The 17,035-nt window shown below is 35.6% G+C and overlaps 2 protein-coding genes across 2 annotated transcripts; one reads left to right on the top strand and one right to left on the bottom strand.

The window, feature by feature from the left end:
* Window positions 1-171: 171 nt before the first annotated feature.
* LOC100259732 (ribose-phosphate pyrophosphokinase 4) lies at window positions 172-5,486 on the bottom strand. Its single transcript, XM_002272554.5, has 7 exons — window positions 5,048-5,486; window positions 4,171-4,486; window positions 3,921-4,016; window positions 2,783-2,851; window positions 1,717-1,845; window positions 1,108-1,207; window positions 172-500 (listed from the first exon to the last, which is right to left on the bottom strand). Exons 1-7 carry the CDS (start codon window positions 5,401-5,403, stop codon window positions 367-369), a joined length of 1,200 nt encoding a protein of 399 aa, XP_002272590.2. The 5' UTR covers window positions 5,404-5,486; the 3' UTR covers window positions 172-366.
* Window positions 5,487-10,433: 4,947 nt separating this feature from the next.
* On the top strand, window positions 10,434-15,911 carry LOC100261274 (AlaT1; the record flags this gene model as incomplete). The annotated part of the gene is given in 13 exon segments (NM_001281165.1): window positions 10,434-10,550; window positions 11,760-11,825; window positions 11,978-12,095; window positions 12,734-12,815; window positions 12,915-13,002; window positions 13,164-13,322; window positions 13,688-13,861; window positions 13,951-14,082; window positions 14,460-14,525; window positions 14,649-14,713; window positions 15,135-15,226; window positions 15,331-15,487; window positions 15,782-15,911. Coding segments are annotated over 13 exon segments (1,446 nt in total), but the record flags the coding sequence as incomplete, so codon positions are not given.
* Window positions 15,912-17,035: the final 1,124 nt, after the last annotated feature.

Genomic DNA, 17,035 nt, shown 5'->3' with positions numbered 1-17,035 from the left:
AAAATCCAACCAATTTTCCGATAGTTTTGTCTTTGATGAGATCTTACCATCTATGGACTTAATCATTCATGTGTTAGATCAGCTGCTGTTCAAGGAGATGGGCTGAGTTCTCAACAAATATTTTTATTCAAACAGTTCTTCCATCTTTGTTGAGAGTAAAAGACATCACAGTAAATTTAATTTGTCAGCAAAAGACAATTTGAATTTTTATTCTGGTTAAACCAAAGGTTATTATCCTACGGCCCCAAAGGTGCCAAGACTTGTAATGTGTAATTTTTTTCCCTCTTAAGTGCAACTCCCAAGACTGCTCAAACTTAGATGGTTACATGACCAAAAGAAAGAAAATGACATGCTTTTAGGCCACTGTTATATCTGGAGGGTTGCTGCTATGGAACTAGCAAGGCTAAGAACTTCAAAAGGGGGTTTGTTCTTCACTTCCTTCACTGTCAAGGGACATGAGTCTGTGATCCAGAAGTAGGTCAGCCCATTGGCAGGACACCCTGTATAAAACCAGAGAATAACAATGAAAAGAACGAGGGTGAAAATATTTCACCATGGAGCAATTATAAAAGGGAAGACGCAGGAAGGAAGGCCACACTAGAAAACATATAATAGAGAATCTACGGCACCAATGGTAGCATGCCCACTAGCCTCCCAGAAATAAATTTGTAAACTACACACAGGGCCTGTTTGGATAGTATTTTGTTTCTGGATTTAGCAGCAGTAGAAGCAGAAGTAACTACTACTGCTGTCTGTTTGAATTGTATGTTTGGGAATTGTAATTTGAAAATGTTTTTATTAAAACTACTAAGGATAATTTTAATTAAATAAAAATTTCCTTCCCAAGCATGAGTTTCTCTGCTTTTCCAAAAGGAAGGATAAATCATGCAGGGAAGTGTGGGGCTCATTACTCATATTTGAGAATTTAATCCAAAACACCTTCAAAAGTTGTGCTTGCGTTTCGGATAAAAAAAAAATTCTAAAAATTATGATCAGAAAAATAAGTTTAGCTAGACAGCACCACATGGTGATGGTTATCATTTCCATTTTGATATTTACTTACACCGGATGCACTAATTTACTAATGGAACTGAGATACATGCATACCTCCTTTATCTTCTCCAAAGCGTTGCCATGACCTATTGGGGAAGATCCCATGTGTCACATAGGCACTGATTTTTGCTGCTCCATGGGAGGCCAACACTTTCTGAAAACATGGAGATGATAGGGTAAGTATGATGCCTCAAATTAAAATAACCCATAGAAAAATAAGTCTCCTTTAATTGCATGAGGGTCCGGTTAGATAGTGGTGTTGCAAATAAACTATATTCAGATGCAAAGAAGAAGAATTAGCAAGCAAATTAGATCCATGTATGGACCAAACACACAAATTTCAAGTTGAGCGAATATCACTTCTCTGGTCATCCAGACCAATAGAGATAAAAAGCATGATCATATTCCAATATTACTTTTTTAATCAAGCAGATCTCCATGGCACTCCATAATCAATCTTTCTAACAGATGAAGACAAATGAAAGATATAGAGTATTCAAACTTCCACATTTAAAAACACATAAACCTCATAAAAAATTGAAACTTCATCCCATCCCAAAACCATTTGTATTGTCCTGATGTAGAATGATATAAGTCCAAGAAACAAAGTATACAGAAAGGTCAACACTTGGAGAACAGAATTATTTGCAAGGATTAGCCTACCTGGCATTGAATCAGAGTGCCACCAGATTGTACCAGATCATCAACAATGACAACATGGCGCCCTTTAGGATCTCCTTCCTTGATACGTACAATTCGTTGGTTACCTTCCCGAACTTTTGCACAAACAATCTGAGTATCAAGTGTATGATGAGTTATGAAGGTATAGTATAAAAAAAAACTTTATCTAGTAAGACTGAAAAACAGACACAGGCATGTCTGCCAAAGAGATGGCGTCACACAGTTGAACACAGGGTGTAGATGCTTCTTCACTTTGGGTTTCAAAGACAGGAAGGTGTTATGTAGTTATGAGACTTAAGTTTTCCATACACATTATTTCATCCAAAATCGTTGGAAACAGCATTACGAAATCCCCTTTGGAAGGTCCCTCATAGTATATAAATTCTATATATAGGTAAGGACCAAACACATCAATCCAACTATATAAATTCTTTCTGTGGTAAGAATGGTCTCCCGAACAATTCATCCAAAATCTAATTATTCTAAGTTCGTTATGCCAAATATTTAAGGCTAGAAACATTGAATCCATGCTGGCTTTCCTAACAATCAAAAACCATCCCTACAGTAATGCAGTTAAAGCATAAGATATTTGCTTATCAGAAAAAGAAAGAAGAAAAAGGGAGAAATTAAAATAATAAAAAATAAAATAAAATAAATAAAAATAAAAAAAACCTAAAGGATGAATATGTTCACCTATATGATCTCCATTTCCATCACTTTGTTCTAAGGTGGTCTTTAAGGAAAAAACCACAGGGAGATGTGCCAACTCAATGATCCAGGAAGTGGGTAAAAGAGATCAAATGTGAGTTAGATATTTAATCCAAACAGCCTTCTTTAGCCAAATAGTAACCAGATTGCTTATATAGCTCAAAACTAGTTTGAAGTGGATAAAATAGCACCATTAAAACACACAGAAATGGACACCTACAAAATGAAGGCTAACTTAAAATAATCTTGTACTTTATGCTAACTGTTTTAATGAAAATGGGTGTTCAAAATGATAATAAGCAGAGTATAGCACCCTTGTCACAAAGAGATAGGAAATTACCGTTGGGAAATGCTGCAGCTGCTTATGAAATCGTTTCCATGCACCATCATCAGGAAAAGCTATGGATATCTGAAAGGGAAAGAGAAAGAAAAGCAGCACAGTCATCAGAAATGAGAAATGTTAAGTTGTCACTGTTCTTACTGACATCTGATTGTCATAGATGTGCCCAACTCCATAGTAAATTGCTTCTCATGAAATCTAATCTCCATACGAAGCTTAGGTTAATCCTTATTTTTGGTACATTGTGCCATAGTTTTAAAAGGCGCACTTCAAGGCACAACCACCCCCTAATTATGGCACCTTGCTTGCCAAGATATGCACCTTATCTTAATTCATATTTGGAATCTTAATTTTGAAATGTTTGGACTTCAAGATATGCACCAAGATATGCACTTCAAGGTGAGCCTCGGCTACTTTACTTTTAAATGTTTGGAATCTTAATTTTTTATTAATTGGGCAGAATTTGGATCATGTTTTATAAAATTCATATGCATCCCCGGTCAAGTCTCACTTTACTTAGGCAACGCCTTCTGTTGTGCCTTGCGCCTAAGCTATAAAAGACTTCTACACCTTAGGTGCACCTTGCGCCTTTTAAAGCTATGCACTGTACACATTATTAGAACCTCAATTAACCCCTAAACTAAAATGCACAAATAAAAGAAAACACCTCCATAACCAGTAATTTCACCAAAACATACAAATAAATAAATAAAAATGAAAAAAAAAATCATAAAATTAACAGTAATTTGCTAGGTGTAAACTATGGGTCGCTGATTTCAATACAGTGATATGATTGAAACTGTCGAATAAGAAAATAAAAACCACATTCAAGCTCTTTCAAGTTTCAAGGATAATGAAATCAGAAGGCACCACATAATGCCAGTTTGCAGTGTCAAAGTTTCTTGTTTACTATCCTAACAGGCCAACATAATTACAGATTCTAAGGACATGTACTTCTTCTATGCTGCTTATACCAACCTATCTGCTTGTGTAGCCTCACAGAAGAATGCTTGTTTTTGGGTTTTCACAAACAAAGAGCATTCACTGTAGCTCCCAATTACAGAATAAAGCACCATCGAGATCAAAAGGAGAAATCATTAGACAAATATGGAACCAAAAGAATGGGTCAACGTCTCACATTGTCAGAATCAGGAAGTTGTTGAAGCCTTGCTTTCAGCAATGGTATCCCACTATCAAAGCATGGAAGAATATTATCACCAAAGTAGAACCTCTCCTAAAATGGAACAAAACAAGGGAACAAAAACAGTCAGAAAATTGCCAAAATCAATGCAGCTGAAACAGAAAAGATCTGCAGAAATATATCATGATTGACAAGCATGAGTAAAAGAATGTTAAAACATCAATATTAGCAATCATTCAGAACCAACCTGCAAGGCATGGATATCAAAAGTTACTAAACTAGTAGGTCCTCCCCTTGAAATTGGTATATTTGACAAGATCCTAGCAAGAGTAAAAGCTGTTGCAATATCTCCCTCCTCCTCCATGCGCTCAGAAGTACCAGTGGGAAAAAAGGGAAGGACTAGTGTGAATGAGGAGATGAACAACTTAGGCAATGCATATATAACAGAGAGCTGCTCAAATATTACTCCTGGGGAACTAAATGAGGCTAGAAATGCTACATGCTGTCCGCGAATGCCTTGAGCATTAGATATGAATAAGTTGGGGAATCCATCTTCAAATGTCCTAACATATTATCCCACAACCATGTCAGGATAAAAAACTAGAACCAACTTCGCCTTCAGAATTCAGACACAAACAAATCCAAAAAAAAATGGGAGAAACCCGGAAAACAGTACTCATTCATTCCTCCACATTTATCCATAGTATACATGTTACAATTGAACAAGAAGAAAAAAAATACCCAAAATAATAAAATATAACGCGACTATTAGACTCAAATTCCATCAATGTATATAAATAGACCACAAGATGCCAAATGTACATGTATGTATGTATGTATATTTGGCTTATCGGGGCTCTGAAGAAGAATATGAAGTGTGCTTATAAACAAAGCGAAAAACGATTGAAGGAACTTAGTGAATACTAATTGTTCAAGAACCTCTTTTAGGAACCGCAGCGATTGAAAATACACATGTTAATGCTCGTGATCTCTTGTAATGTGGTTTAATTTCAATTGTTAACATACAATTGCGCGAGCATCCTCAACAAGTCACAATTTCGAGAAAAAAACCTAGATCAAAATTCAAATATGGAAGAAGAGTCTGAACAGCAGCAAGTACGAACCTCCAGGTGATGCTACGAAGTTCAATGGCATCGGACTCGGCGGCGATTCGCTCGGCGAGCGCCTTCGTCTCTGCGCAGTAGAAAAGGCATACCTTCTTAGCATTCCTGGGAGAAGAAGTCAATGTGGCAGTGGAAGCCATTAGAACAGGACGAGGATTTGGAATTGTGGTGGAGTCGAATTCAACGGCCCATTTTTGGGGTTTTCCAAAGCTCGTGAGCTCGCATCGAAATCGAAACTTATCCTTCTTCGAGAACGGAATTAGCGGCAGAGTGAGAATAGGCTTTAGGGTTTGGATGGGCGCCGAGAAGCTGCAGTGGAGAGGCGGCGCGGGCGACATGTGTTTCACTGCGAGCATCCTGGAGCTCCGGTGGTGGGCTGGACGAGTTTGACATGGGTTTTAAGAATCCACGTTGTAAATGGCGAAGCTAGTAAGATTGCTCCCACTTTTTTTTTTTTTCCTTCTTTAGCCGTTTACTAAATGCGAAACAACGATGTCGTTTTAGTAATTTGCCTATTAAAAATTTAAATGGCGAGCTTTTAAACATTAAATATGGAGACACCTGCGGTTAAACTATATATTGTCACTACAAAGCATGACTGTTTGCTGTAATCTTACTTCCTGAATTTCAGCCCAATGGGTACCAAATTTTGTTTAGTAGACAGGAAACAAAATTAAGCTTAAAATCAATAAACTTTTGTTTTAAAAAAAGAAGAAGTTATTTTTCCCTTTTTTATCTATACTATTAATTTAAAGGGCTAGGAAGATTGATTTTTCCCATTACTTTATCCCATAAAATTACTTAACTATTCTTACTTTATGGTCTATCTTCCTACATGGAATGTGCAAATTTTATCCCACTACCATATTTTAAGAATTTATGATTGTTATTAAGGTTTAAAATTTAAACTTAAAAAACAAGGAAAGATTTTATAAGTTAAAGTGTAAAGAAATGAGTAAATTCATTAACTACCTAATTATTAGTTCCTTAATTTGAACAATACGGTCTCAAGGGCCACCCATGAGGGCTCAAGGAGTTAGGCAAGGTAGATATCAAGGCTTATAATGGGTCATGAGCAGATAAGGTGGTACTGAAAGAGACAACACACATTATGATTGAGAGGAACAACACACATTATGGTCGAGAGAGACAACACATATTATGGTAATTTATAAAACGCAATTCAACATGTTGCAGTATGTGACATGACCCTTCTCAACCAAAATTTAAGTGTTAAATTTTGGAATGTTAGTATTTTTTTTTTCTTAAAAGAGGAAGCTTTAAAAAGAGTATCCAAGTGGAATTTTGATTTTTTGGATTTTTCATAACTAATGAAAAAATCATCATGTTTCCTCAAGCACCCTTGATGTCTCCTCCAAGTACCTTGGAAATAGGGTTTTTTTTTTTTTTTTTTTTTTTTTGTGGGGGAGGGGTGAGCATGACTTAAAGGACGCAGCTTGGCTTGAACTTTGACCACCCTAAGGATACATGATGTGAGGCCTCAAATATGGGTTAAGTAGACAAATGAGCCTTGCTAACACCCATATATGAGTGTAGTGCCATGTAGTGGTGTACAATCTATGACTACAATGATTTGAGGCACGAGGTGCAATAGTGACACCCCCTTTAGATGGCTTGGCACAATGGTGCAATGTCTTATGCAAGGAGATGACTTGTTATGAGCACAAGATCATGACTCATTGCCATACTGAAATGAGTTAATTTAGATGAGGTTTGGTGTTGTAACAAGATAGACTTACTCAAACACGATCGTACATGGCTAACATGGGACAAGAGTTTGGGGCATGACATGCTAACTCTTGTCACATGTAAGGCATGACAAAGTCTTGCGGAGGGTTATCCCATGGGCACCTAAACATGGGCAACAACACTAACGTGCCGAAGGCACAAGGATATGGCGTAATGCATATGCATCATATTGTAGCCTAAGGCACACTAATGCATTAGATCATGGGTTGACTACAAAGATGAGTATGTATGGGCAAGTTGACTTAGAATTATATAATTGCCAACTGTCAATTTGAATTCAAACATGATGGTGTTTGAATTCAAAATAAAGTAGAAGGAAGCAACCTTTAGAAATAAATTGGCTCTCCCATTGTCTAGAAGGATTAGATGGTGTAAAATTGGTGGATTTAAATTCTTCAACTTAGGCAAAAATCCAAGCATTGGGCACTAGGAGAAAATTTTGCAATCTTTTTTGTGTTGAGAAATAAAACAAATAAGGAAGTCTTTCCCATTTCTCTAGTGAGTTGTTTCTGCATTTGTTGAGATAAGATCGAACTTAGTGTCACATTTCACAAAATAATTGTAGCAGAATTTGTATGTGACACTAATCCACTAAACTATTTGAAAAACATGAGAAAATTTCATAAAAATATCTCTTCTCGAGCATAAGGATGATTTACTTTTTATTATGGAAAGAAAACAAGGTAAAAAAAAAGTTTGGGAAATAATACCTAGTTGTATTTGGTATAAAAAGCATTTTCTAGTTATCATTTTTTATTTTCATTTTTAAAAAAATAGTTTTCATTTCCTATTTTTTCCTTTTTCTTTAAATGTGTTTGATTAAGATAAGTAAAAACCATTTTTAGAAAATAAAATTTATAGTATCGTATTTGGTTTGAAGTTTATATATATATATATGTGGTTATTTGATTAAAATGATAATTGAAAACTCGATTTTGGAAATCAAACCCTTTATCAATTTTTGGCCACATTTTAATAAAAATGATTTCATTCTTTTTTATTTTTTAGTAAAAATAATAATTTCTTTTAAAATTTACATGTAAATACTCTAAATAATTAAGGGTATTTATGTTAAAAATGGGTTACTCTTCAAACAAAAATATGGAAGAGGTTAAATTCATATATCATTTTTATCCAATTAATTCATATATATATATATAAGCGAGATTTGCCATTGACACTATTAAACCCTTAAAACTTTTAGAAAAAGAAATTTCAAAATTATTATTATTATTATTTATAAGGAAGCAATCATCTAAAGTAAACTAGGGCAGCATTTGAAAGTGCTAAAAAGAATTGCACCTGAAAAAGCATATACACGATTCACAGTCCTTTCCCTCTTTATCAATTACCAAGTTTGATAATCGATGAAGACGGCATGATATTATCAACATCTCATGAGTCATGACTAAGAAGTTCCTCCACCAACTTCATGTGCCATATGCAATCTGTTTTGAGAGCTGAACCACCTTCCTAATGGGTTCACCATTTAGAGTGAATTCATTACTCTTACACATGCTTCGACCCTTCCCTATGAAGCACGATGATTCACAAATTGAGGTTACCTTTGAAAACTATTCTTAAAAATACTTTTTTTTTTTTTAAATAAAAAACGTTTTAGGTTGAATTATTTTTAAAATATACTGTTTAAAAAAATAATTATATAAATATAGATAAAAATTTATTTTTAAAAAATATTTAAAAATATAAAAAAAAATTAACAATATTCTAAATTATTAAATAGACTTGTATTAAAAAAATCTCTGATACAAGGATATGCGTTATCAACTGGTCATCAACTTTGAGTTTATCCAATGCTATTGGTAAGGCATTGGGGCCTTGAGTTAAGAGTCTAAGACATAGTTAGTGATGTGAGGAATGTGCCTTGGTTCGTGTATAATTTATTTGATCCATGTCAGACATCCTTTTGAATTTGCTTCCCTTCCCATTTTTTTAATTAAGATCTATATCCTTTCCACTTGTTTTTTAATTTCTAAGTTTATCAGTTACAGAAATGATAGAGATGAGGTGGCTGTATCATCATCTTATTGCTTCACACCTGTCATGCCAAATTTTATAAATATTTAGGCCAAATGTATTAGCACCAGGGTCAAAGCGCATAAGATCAAGATTAATGTTAAATTCAAATTTAAAAATTGACTATTAAAAAATGACGTGACGTAATTAATCACATTTCCCAATAGATACCTCTTCAATCGGCACCTATTTTTCTATGGTAAGGGTCTGTCTTATCCTTATCAAGGTGGATTTGTTTTTATGAATAAATAAAAGAAAGCGCAACGCACCTACATCTGGTTAGTCCCTAACACAGCCTAAGTTGGGCCTGAACCCTCTAGTATAAAAATGTGGCAAGGATATAGGCTATAGCACAAATGCACGTGAGAATGAGAGAGAGAGAGAGAGCCAAAGAACCAAACAATCTCTTCGGAAGAGCCAGCAATTCTCAACCGCTTAACCCCCAGAAGGATATACGTGTGAAAGGGAGAGGACGAGCCAGAAGTCTCATTATCCACCAAGAGCCCGTCGTTTGAAGCTGCACCACACCTCTGTATCAGCTTTATCCCCTTATATTTATTCTGCCATTCCCCTATTAATCCATCTACAATTTTTCAGTGGCTGTGGTGTTCAATGCCTCATAACTTCTATTCATAATACGACAAAGGGGCTATAGTTTTTTAGGCAGACTTATACTCTTACTTTGCTTCCTGGCCATTCTGCACAGCACTTGGGCTTCCACTCCAAAGGCCACACCCCGTCTCACCGCCAACCCAACATCAAAGGTAGTTGCTATTTTGACAGTAAATGAAATATAGATTGGGCAGATGATAAATCCGATCAAATTGGGTTAAGGTTCTGTTGAATGGGTATTGTTTTCTTTTATCACTGTTTATGGAATTTGTGTTGAAATTCTATTTTTTGTTCTCTGATTCGTGGAATTCTGTCGTCCTTCTTGATGGGTTTTGTTTTCTGGGACTGATGTTTCGATTAGAGGGTGTAGACTCGTTTCAAGTTTGATTTGACTGGATATTGGTGTTTTTGTGCCTTAATTTCCAGTAATTTTCATTGAATTTGCGCTGTGTTAAAATGTGTTCATGCACTGGTTGGAGTCTTTTGCCTCTGTTTACAATTTTTTTCTGAGTTTGATGGTGTATCGACTTTGATGAGTTCTACTGGTTTTCAGTGTCCTTTTGATGATCCCTGCCATTTGTATGGTGAACTGTGAGAAAGATCTTTCAGTGATTTTCTCTACTTATAAATGGCTTCATATCACATTATTAATTCGTGGCGATTCATTTTTGATACTCCTTGCTTGGAAAATATTGGTTGGACAATTTGAATCTAGAGATTTTGGGATGGGTCAATCTTTGAGATGATAAAGACCATTGTAGCCATGCCCATATTTCGATTATTTACTTTCAAATGTTCATAGATGTAGACATAATTTTCAATGGAGATACTTTTTCTTCATAATTCTTGTTCTACCTTTTTATCAATGTAGTGGCATTTGTCTGAAAATTCCCAACTTAGTAGCAGAGTTAGTTCAAGAGGCGGCTGTGTATTTGAGTGCCGCCAATAAGACAACAGCTGATCCATCATGTCGCATAAGGGACTAGACTACGAGACACTGAATGAAAACGTGAAGAAGGTTCAATATGCTGTTAGGGGCGAGTTGTATCTTCGTGCTTCTGAGCTTCAGAAGGAAGGGAAAAAGGTAACATAATTCCGTTGCCTGTTTGAGGACTTAGTATCCATTCACATGTTTCCAGTTATAACCCTTTTCTCGATGCTGGAAATTCCTAACTTTAGAACTTGCACATGGTTTTGGGACATTGGCAGGAACACCCATTCTGAACTTTGATCATTAACTTTCTTTCAATTATGCAATGAACCAGATGTTTATTATAGCTTGTAATGAGTTTATAGTGGAGCAGCTACCTTACTAGATCTTTGCTTTCCACTTGCATAGGTATATTTGTATTGATTGGTAACCTTTTTCCCATGCAACTGGATGTGAAACCTCCCCATCCCTAGCCCAACCCTTTGCTGTCAGAGCATTTTGGGTGACATCTCTATCGCACTTACAGTTTGTTACCTGATATTTTTTGCTTTTCACCCTTTTACGATTATTAACACATGGGATTGGATTGCTATTTAACAAGTTCAATATTCTTTAAGTGATCCAAAGGCAAACTATTTCTTTCCTTTTATGATGCACACATTTATTGAGAGTCACATTTTTCTTTTAGACTTTTAAGAAGTGAAGGACTTCCTAGCAAGATTTGACACTTAGTCTATCATGAGGATATTGCTTATATCAAATGTGAAAATTGGTTTTATTCCTCCATCAAACTCAATTAAAATATCTTTGTCCGGTCCCAAACAACATGTCTATTAAACATTGGATTAATTTCATTCACCTTCCCTAATGCTTTGGTTAAATGCACCCGACCCCATTGATTTGAAATTTCATCAAATACCACCTCTTTCTTTTTCATTTGTTTTTTTACTCACCTCCCATCTCACTCAAAATAAGTGAGGTATTTGATAAAATTTCAAATCTATGGAAACTAGTTGTATTTAGCCAAATCCTGAGGGGAGGTGATTGAAATTAACCCTGTGGGTATTTGATCAAGATCCAGTTTGTTTTAATACTACTTGCGTATATTTATTTTATAACCTCCCAAAAAATAATAGATTTGGGTAATTTTAAAGTACTTTATATCGGGCAACATATTGCAAGTGTTGTATTCGTCCAAAAATCTGGGATTAATAGATTGCTATTTATGTATGGTATTTTAGACCATTTAGAACATCAAGAGGGCATTGGCTTTTGCATTCTTTTTGAGGTTAAATGGATCAAAATAATTTAATTTTTCATATTTGATATTGTTTTGATTATTTTCTAATTACCTGTCTACAGATTATTTTCACAAACGTGGGCAACCCTCATGCTCTAGGACAGAAACCACTGACTTTTCCTCGCCAGGTCCACAACAACCGTATTTCTATTTTTTTCCGTTTTTCTACTTTAGGAGCTACTCTTATCTACATTGCCAAGTTTATTAACCTGAATTCTTTGGGTTGCATGTGTAAGGCTCACTATGAGTTGGTCTTGAACCATGAAAATGCTTGTTGCAGGTGGTTGCTCTTTGCCAAGCTCCATTTCTATTAGATGATCCTAATGTAGGACTCGTATTCCCAGCAGATGCAATTGCAAGAGCTAAACACTACCTTTCATTGACTTCGGGTGGTCTAGGTAACCTATTTGACTTCTTTTATGCAATACTCCTATGGAAAAGGATTAACTACACTCAGCTTTTGAGGAGTTATAATTTCCTTTTATTCTACATGTGTTCCTCCCTCTCTCTGTCTCTATCTCTCACTCTCTCTTGTGATTTTTTATTTTGGACTGTTGGGACATTTAACCAACTAAATAACAGTGCCTTATTCCATATATTCAGGTCTCCTTACCATGTCAATTTGTTAGAGAGGATAACTTGAGTTAAAACATGAATTTGAACTATCATTTTTCTACTAATTCTATATCCTCATTGGCCTCTGTCTTCCTCTAAAGGAGCTTTAAGTGGTGGCTACTGAATATCTCTGCTCACACCATAAATCTTATCTAAATATATCAAAACCATGGTATGATCTACACTTCATTGCATCTTATCTTTTCAACTTTTTCTCTTATTCTTGTTGACATCATTACCTCACCTTCACCTATCATGTGGACATGCAAGCACTAAATTCCCCACATTCTTTGCTTTAATAGTTGATACAATTGATTTAGAAGTTCTTGGATAAAGTTTCCATTTAATTTTATTGAAAATTAGAGGCTCTGTCAACAGACTATGAACTGAACAGTTTGTTTTTTCTTTATAAAATGATTAGGTGCTTATAGTGACTCTCGAGGTCTTCCTGGAATAAGGAAGGAAGTGGCAGAGTTCATTGGGAGGCGTGATGGGTATCCAAGGTGATAATGCTAAATATCCTTAACTTTCAATTAATTGGTCTAAACATTGGTTCTAAAGTTCTAAATTGAAAGCGGTTATTGCTCTTTGACCAATAACAGTGATCCAGAGCTCATATTTCTCACGGATGGTGCCAGCAAAGGAGTAATGCAGATTTTGAATACAATTATCCGTGGTGAAAGGGATGGGGTAATGGCCTTTTCTAAGTTGGATTTGCAAGCATGATTCTCCAACAAGTTTCTTCTTCGTCATTTCCTTTTCTTTTTTCTCTTATCTCTGGTTACACCAAGGGTGCTTGTGTTCCAAAGCCATTCCCATATATCTATTGACTATTACCTGTGTATTGCAAGATTTTGGTTCCTGTCCCACAATATCCGCTTTACTCAGCTGCAATATCTCTCTTTGGTGGTTCTCTTGTTCCATATTATCTGGAAGAGACAGCAAACTGGGGTCTTGATGTAAATAACCTTCACTCGTCAGTTGCAGCAGCTCGCTCCAAAGGAATAACTGTAAGTACGCTTTTCTTTTTTCTCTGAAGTGAAAGAATGTTGAGAAACTTGCCTAATAACATGACTGGATGAACAAGAGGGAGGTGAGCTTAATTGAATTCAATAAGCCAGTGAAATACAAAAATTTGCCTTTTCTTGCTGCTGACAATCTAGAAAAAGCTAAGTTCTCTTGGCCAGTTTTATGGGATGCGTATTCTCCAAAATTCATTTATTATCTTGTGATGTTGTTCTCTTCCTCTCTGCTAAGATATGACTGTATCTAGTTTTCTTTGGGTCTTTGTTTTCATTGGCTGAACTGCTTACTGTTATTTTTGGAAATTCTTTTTATCACCTAGTCAATATCTTATATAGTCAAATGTGATCAGGTCCGAGCAATGGTGATTATAAACCCTGGAAATCCTACTGGTCAGTGTCTTAGTGAAGCCAATTTAAAAGAAATATTGCACTTCTGTTACCAAGAAAACTTAGTCTTGCTTGGAGATGAAGTTTACCAACAGAATATTTACCAGGATGAGCGCCCTTTTATCAGTGCTAGAAAGGTATGGCGCTGTTATGAAATTAACTATTCCTGGGTCTTTACCTGGAGACTATCTTGAATTTATACCATATTTTCCTCCAACCCTGAAAGGTTTTGATGGACATGGGCCCACCCATAAGCAAGGAGCTCCAGCTTGTTTCTTTCCACACAGTCTCTAAAGGATATTGGGGTGAATGTGGACAGCGTGGTGGATACTTTGAGATGACCAACATTCCTCCACAGGTTTGCCTTTCTATAATTGTTCAAAATTTTTCTTGTATTTGAGTTGCAAGTCGTGCATTTTGAGCAAATACCAGAGTTCAACAAAATGATATAATTATTGATACATATTTCCTATTCATGTTCTGACAATCAGATAAAATTTAAATTTACATGGCAATATATGAGAACAAAAATTATATACATATGTAATAGAAATTAAAGAACGAATAAAAAAAATGTTAGAATTATCTTACGTTTTCAAAGTGAACTAATTTATTTTCATGATAAAGCAGTCTTCTTATTGTTGGAAAATGAAATTCAAGCACAATTGAAATTCCTTCTATTCAAACAGTGTTTAAACAATTGGTGCTAATTTGGATCATCAAATGATGTTGCAGACTGTTGATGAGATTTATAAGGTTGCATCAATATCACTCAGTCCAAATGTCCCTGGGCAGATATTTGTAAGTTGGAGTCTAATATTTTATTTTGTGGCATTCTGTTCATTGAACTGGATACTCTCATTTCCTCTGTTCATACCATTATTTCTGAGATATGTTTTCATATTTTCTTCTTTCCTTTTACAGTTAGGTGTCATGGTCAATCCTCCCACACCTGGAGATATTTCATATCTGCAATTTATGAGAGAGAGGTATATATGCTCATGGAAGATTCACATCTCTATCATGTCATTGCCTGTACTCCCATTAAATAAACCCATACAAACTGAGGAAGTCTTTCTGCTCTTTTAATGACACTTTCATGGGATTAGTCCTTTCTAAGATAGAAACAAGTGGTAACAAGCATTTTAGAATCATCGAGAAGTATTCTGAAATATAAGAAAACAGTTCACAAGAATTATTTATTTATTTATTAAATAGCAACATATTCACTTTTTCATTGAAATAATTCCAATCCTATGAGTTGATTCTGGACCTTTTTGTTTTCTAACTGAATGCTTAGAAGTGTAGGATGGTTTAGATGTTGGGATGTTGATATCCTGAGTAGCACACCCTGAAATGGCTTTTCTTGAGTGGTGAATGATAGTGTGTTATGAATTATGAAACCTGCAGCAAAGGTATCCTTGAGTCACTGAAGAGAAGGGCACAGATAATGACTGATGGATTCAACAGTTGCAGAAATGTAGTTTGTAATTTCACAGAAGGTAAAAAATTGCTCTTCCGAAGATTACATTTTATTTTCATGCAATTTGTGAGACGTTTTTTCAATATTTAAAAGTTGGTTGATTAATGAGAAAAATGGTTTCAGGGGCCATGTACTCATTCCCTCAAATTCGATTGCCACCAAAAGCTATTGAGGCTGCCAAAAAGGCTGGTAAAGTGGCTGATGTTTTCTACTGCCTCAAGCTCTTGGAAGCCACTGGAATTTCCACTGTCCCTGGTTCAGGATTTGGACAGAAAGAAGGGTAATTTTTTCCCTTGTTTCTTCCGTTGTAATTTCAACAACTGTCTTCTCATTCCTTTCACAATGTTTCTACTTGCGTGAAACCTTTCATGTTACTGATAGGTGCTCATACCACAAAACTCATACAGAAATTGATTTTAACCACCATCTATCCTGAAGTATAAACTGATATCGTATGGGTCATGAGAACCCGATGAAGTTCTAAAGGGTGCTTTTATGTTTAATGGAGAGAAAAAAGAGGGAACTCTATAATTCTGTATTTTTCAACAACTTACTATAACCTTTTTGTGTCTAGGGTCTTCCACTTAAGGACAACCATCTTGCCAGCTGAGGAAGACATGCCTGCAATTATGGAAAGTTTCAAGAAGTTCAATGATGAGTTCATGGAACAATATGAAGACCATAGAGGCTATTCAAGGATGTAAGGAAGATGCTTCAAATTTAGTGACTTGTATCTATATTCTTTGGCATAGCAAGCCATTAAACATATGATCCTTAAACTTGTGTCCTCTCTATATACTTGGCTTATAGGCTTCTACTCTTGAAGATTTAACCACTACTCTGTCCATATCATCTTTCTATATTTGGTTGTCTATGATTCACATCATCATTGAACCACTTCAATATGCTAGAGAGGTAACTGCACCCTTAACTTGAGCCATTTGCCTGACCAAATGCTAGGCCAGAAATTAAATATCGCTTTCAGATAAGCAAAATCCATCTGCGTTTAGTGTCTCATCTCGAAAGGAGGGTTGTGGTTGGCGAAATGCCGTAGTAAAATCTTATTATGTCCTGATGTAAAAACTAACAACTGATTGTTGGCATAGGCTTTAGTACTCTTCATTGTCTCTACTACAGAATGATCTCTCTTGATACCTGTTAGAAATGTAGGGTTCGTCTGGTAACGTTTTCCAAAAACAATTTTTTTTTATAGCAGTAGCTCTTTTTCTTTTTATTTTGTCTAACTGTACAAACCATGGTTGTGATGCCCTCCAGACGGGAGGGAGAGACCTCTTGAATTTCTTGCTGAACCTGATCCGAATAAGACGCTTCCGCCTCCATAGGAACGATGAAAGACCTCTTCAATCTCTTGCTGTTGCTGACCCTGATGCAGTGCTGAAGAAGATGCTTCCGTGCTCCGACGTCAAGTGCAGGAATTGAGAGTCTCAGTCCGTGTTCGACGCCTGCTTGACCAGCTCAAAAGGAGGCAGCTGGAGTGTGTATATGGGCTTTCAATTAGAGTTGGGCTAAAAAATAGTTCTGTCATGATCTCTAAAATAAAAATCTGCTTAAGAGTTTATGTTTTCAACTCATTTTTGGAAATAAATTCTACATGTAGGGTTTTATTTTAACTCATTATTCGCATTTGTGCCATTATTTTTAAACCCATCATCAGAAATCAAGTGAATAATTAAAAACAAAAACAATTAAAATAAATAAAAACAATCTATTTGGTTGCTTGAACATGTCCTTTTTTTTTTTTTTTTTTTTTGTTTCTAAAAAATCGAAAAGCACGCTTGTAGTTTCCCCAAAGTGTTCCCGGAGATCC

Source organism: Vitis vinifera, chromosome 1, assembly GCF_030704535.1.
Source record: "Vitis vinifera cultivar Pinot Noir 40024 chromosome 1, ASM3070453v1".
Lineage (NCBI taxonomy): Eukaryota > Viridiplantae > Streptophyta > Magnoliopsida > Vitales > Vitaceae > Vitis > Vitis vinifera.
This window is presented reverse-complemented; position numbering and strand designations above follow the sequence as displayed.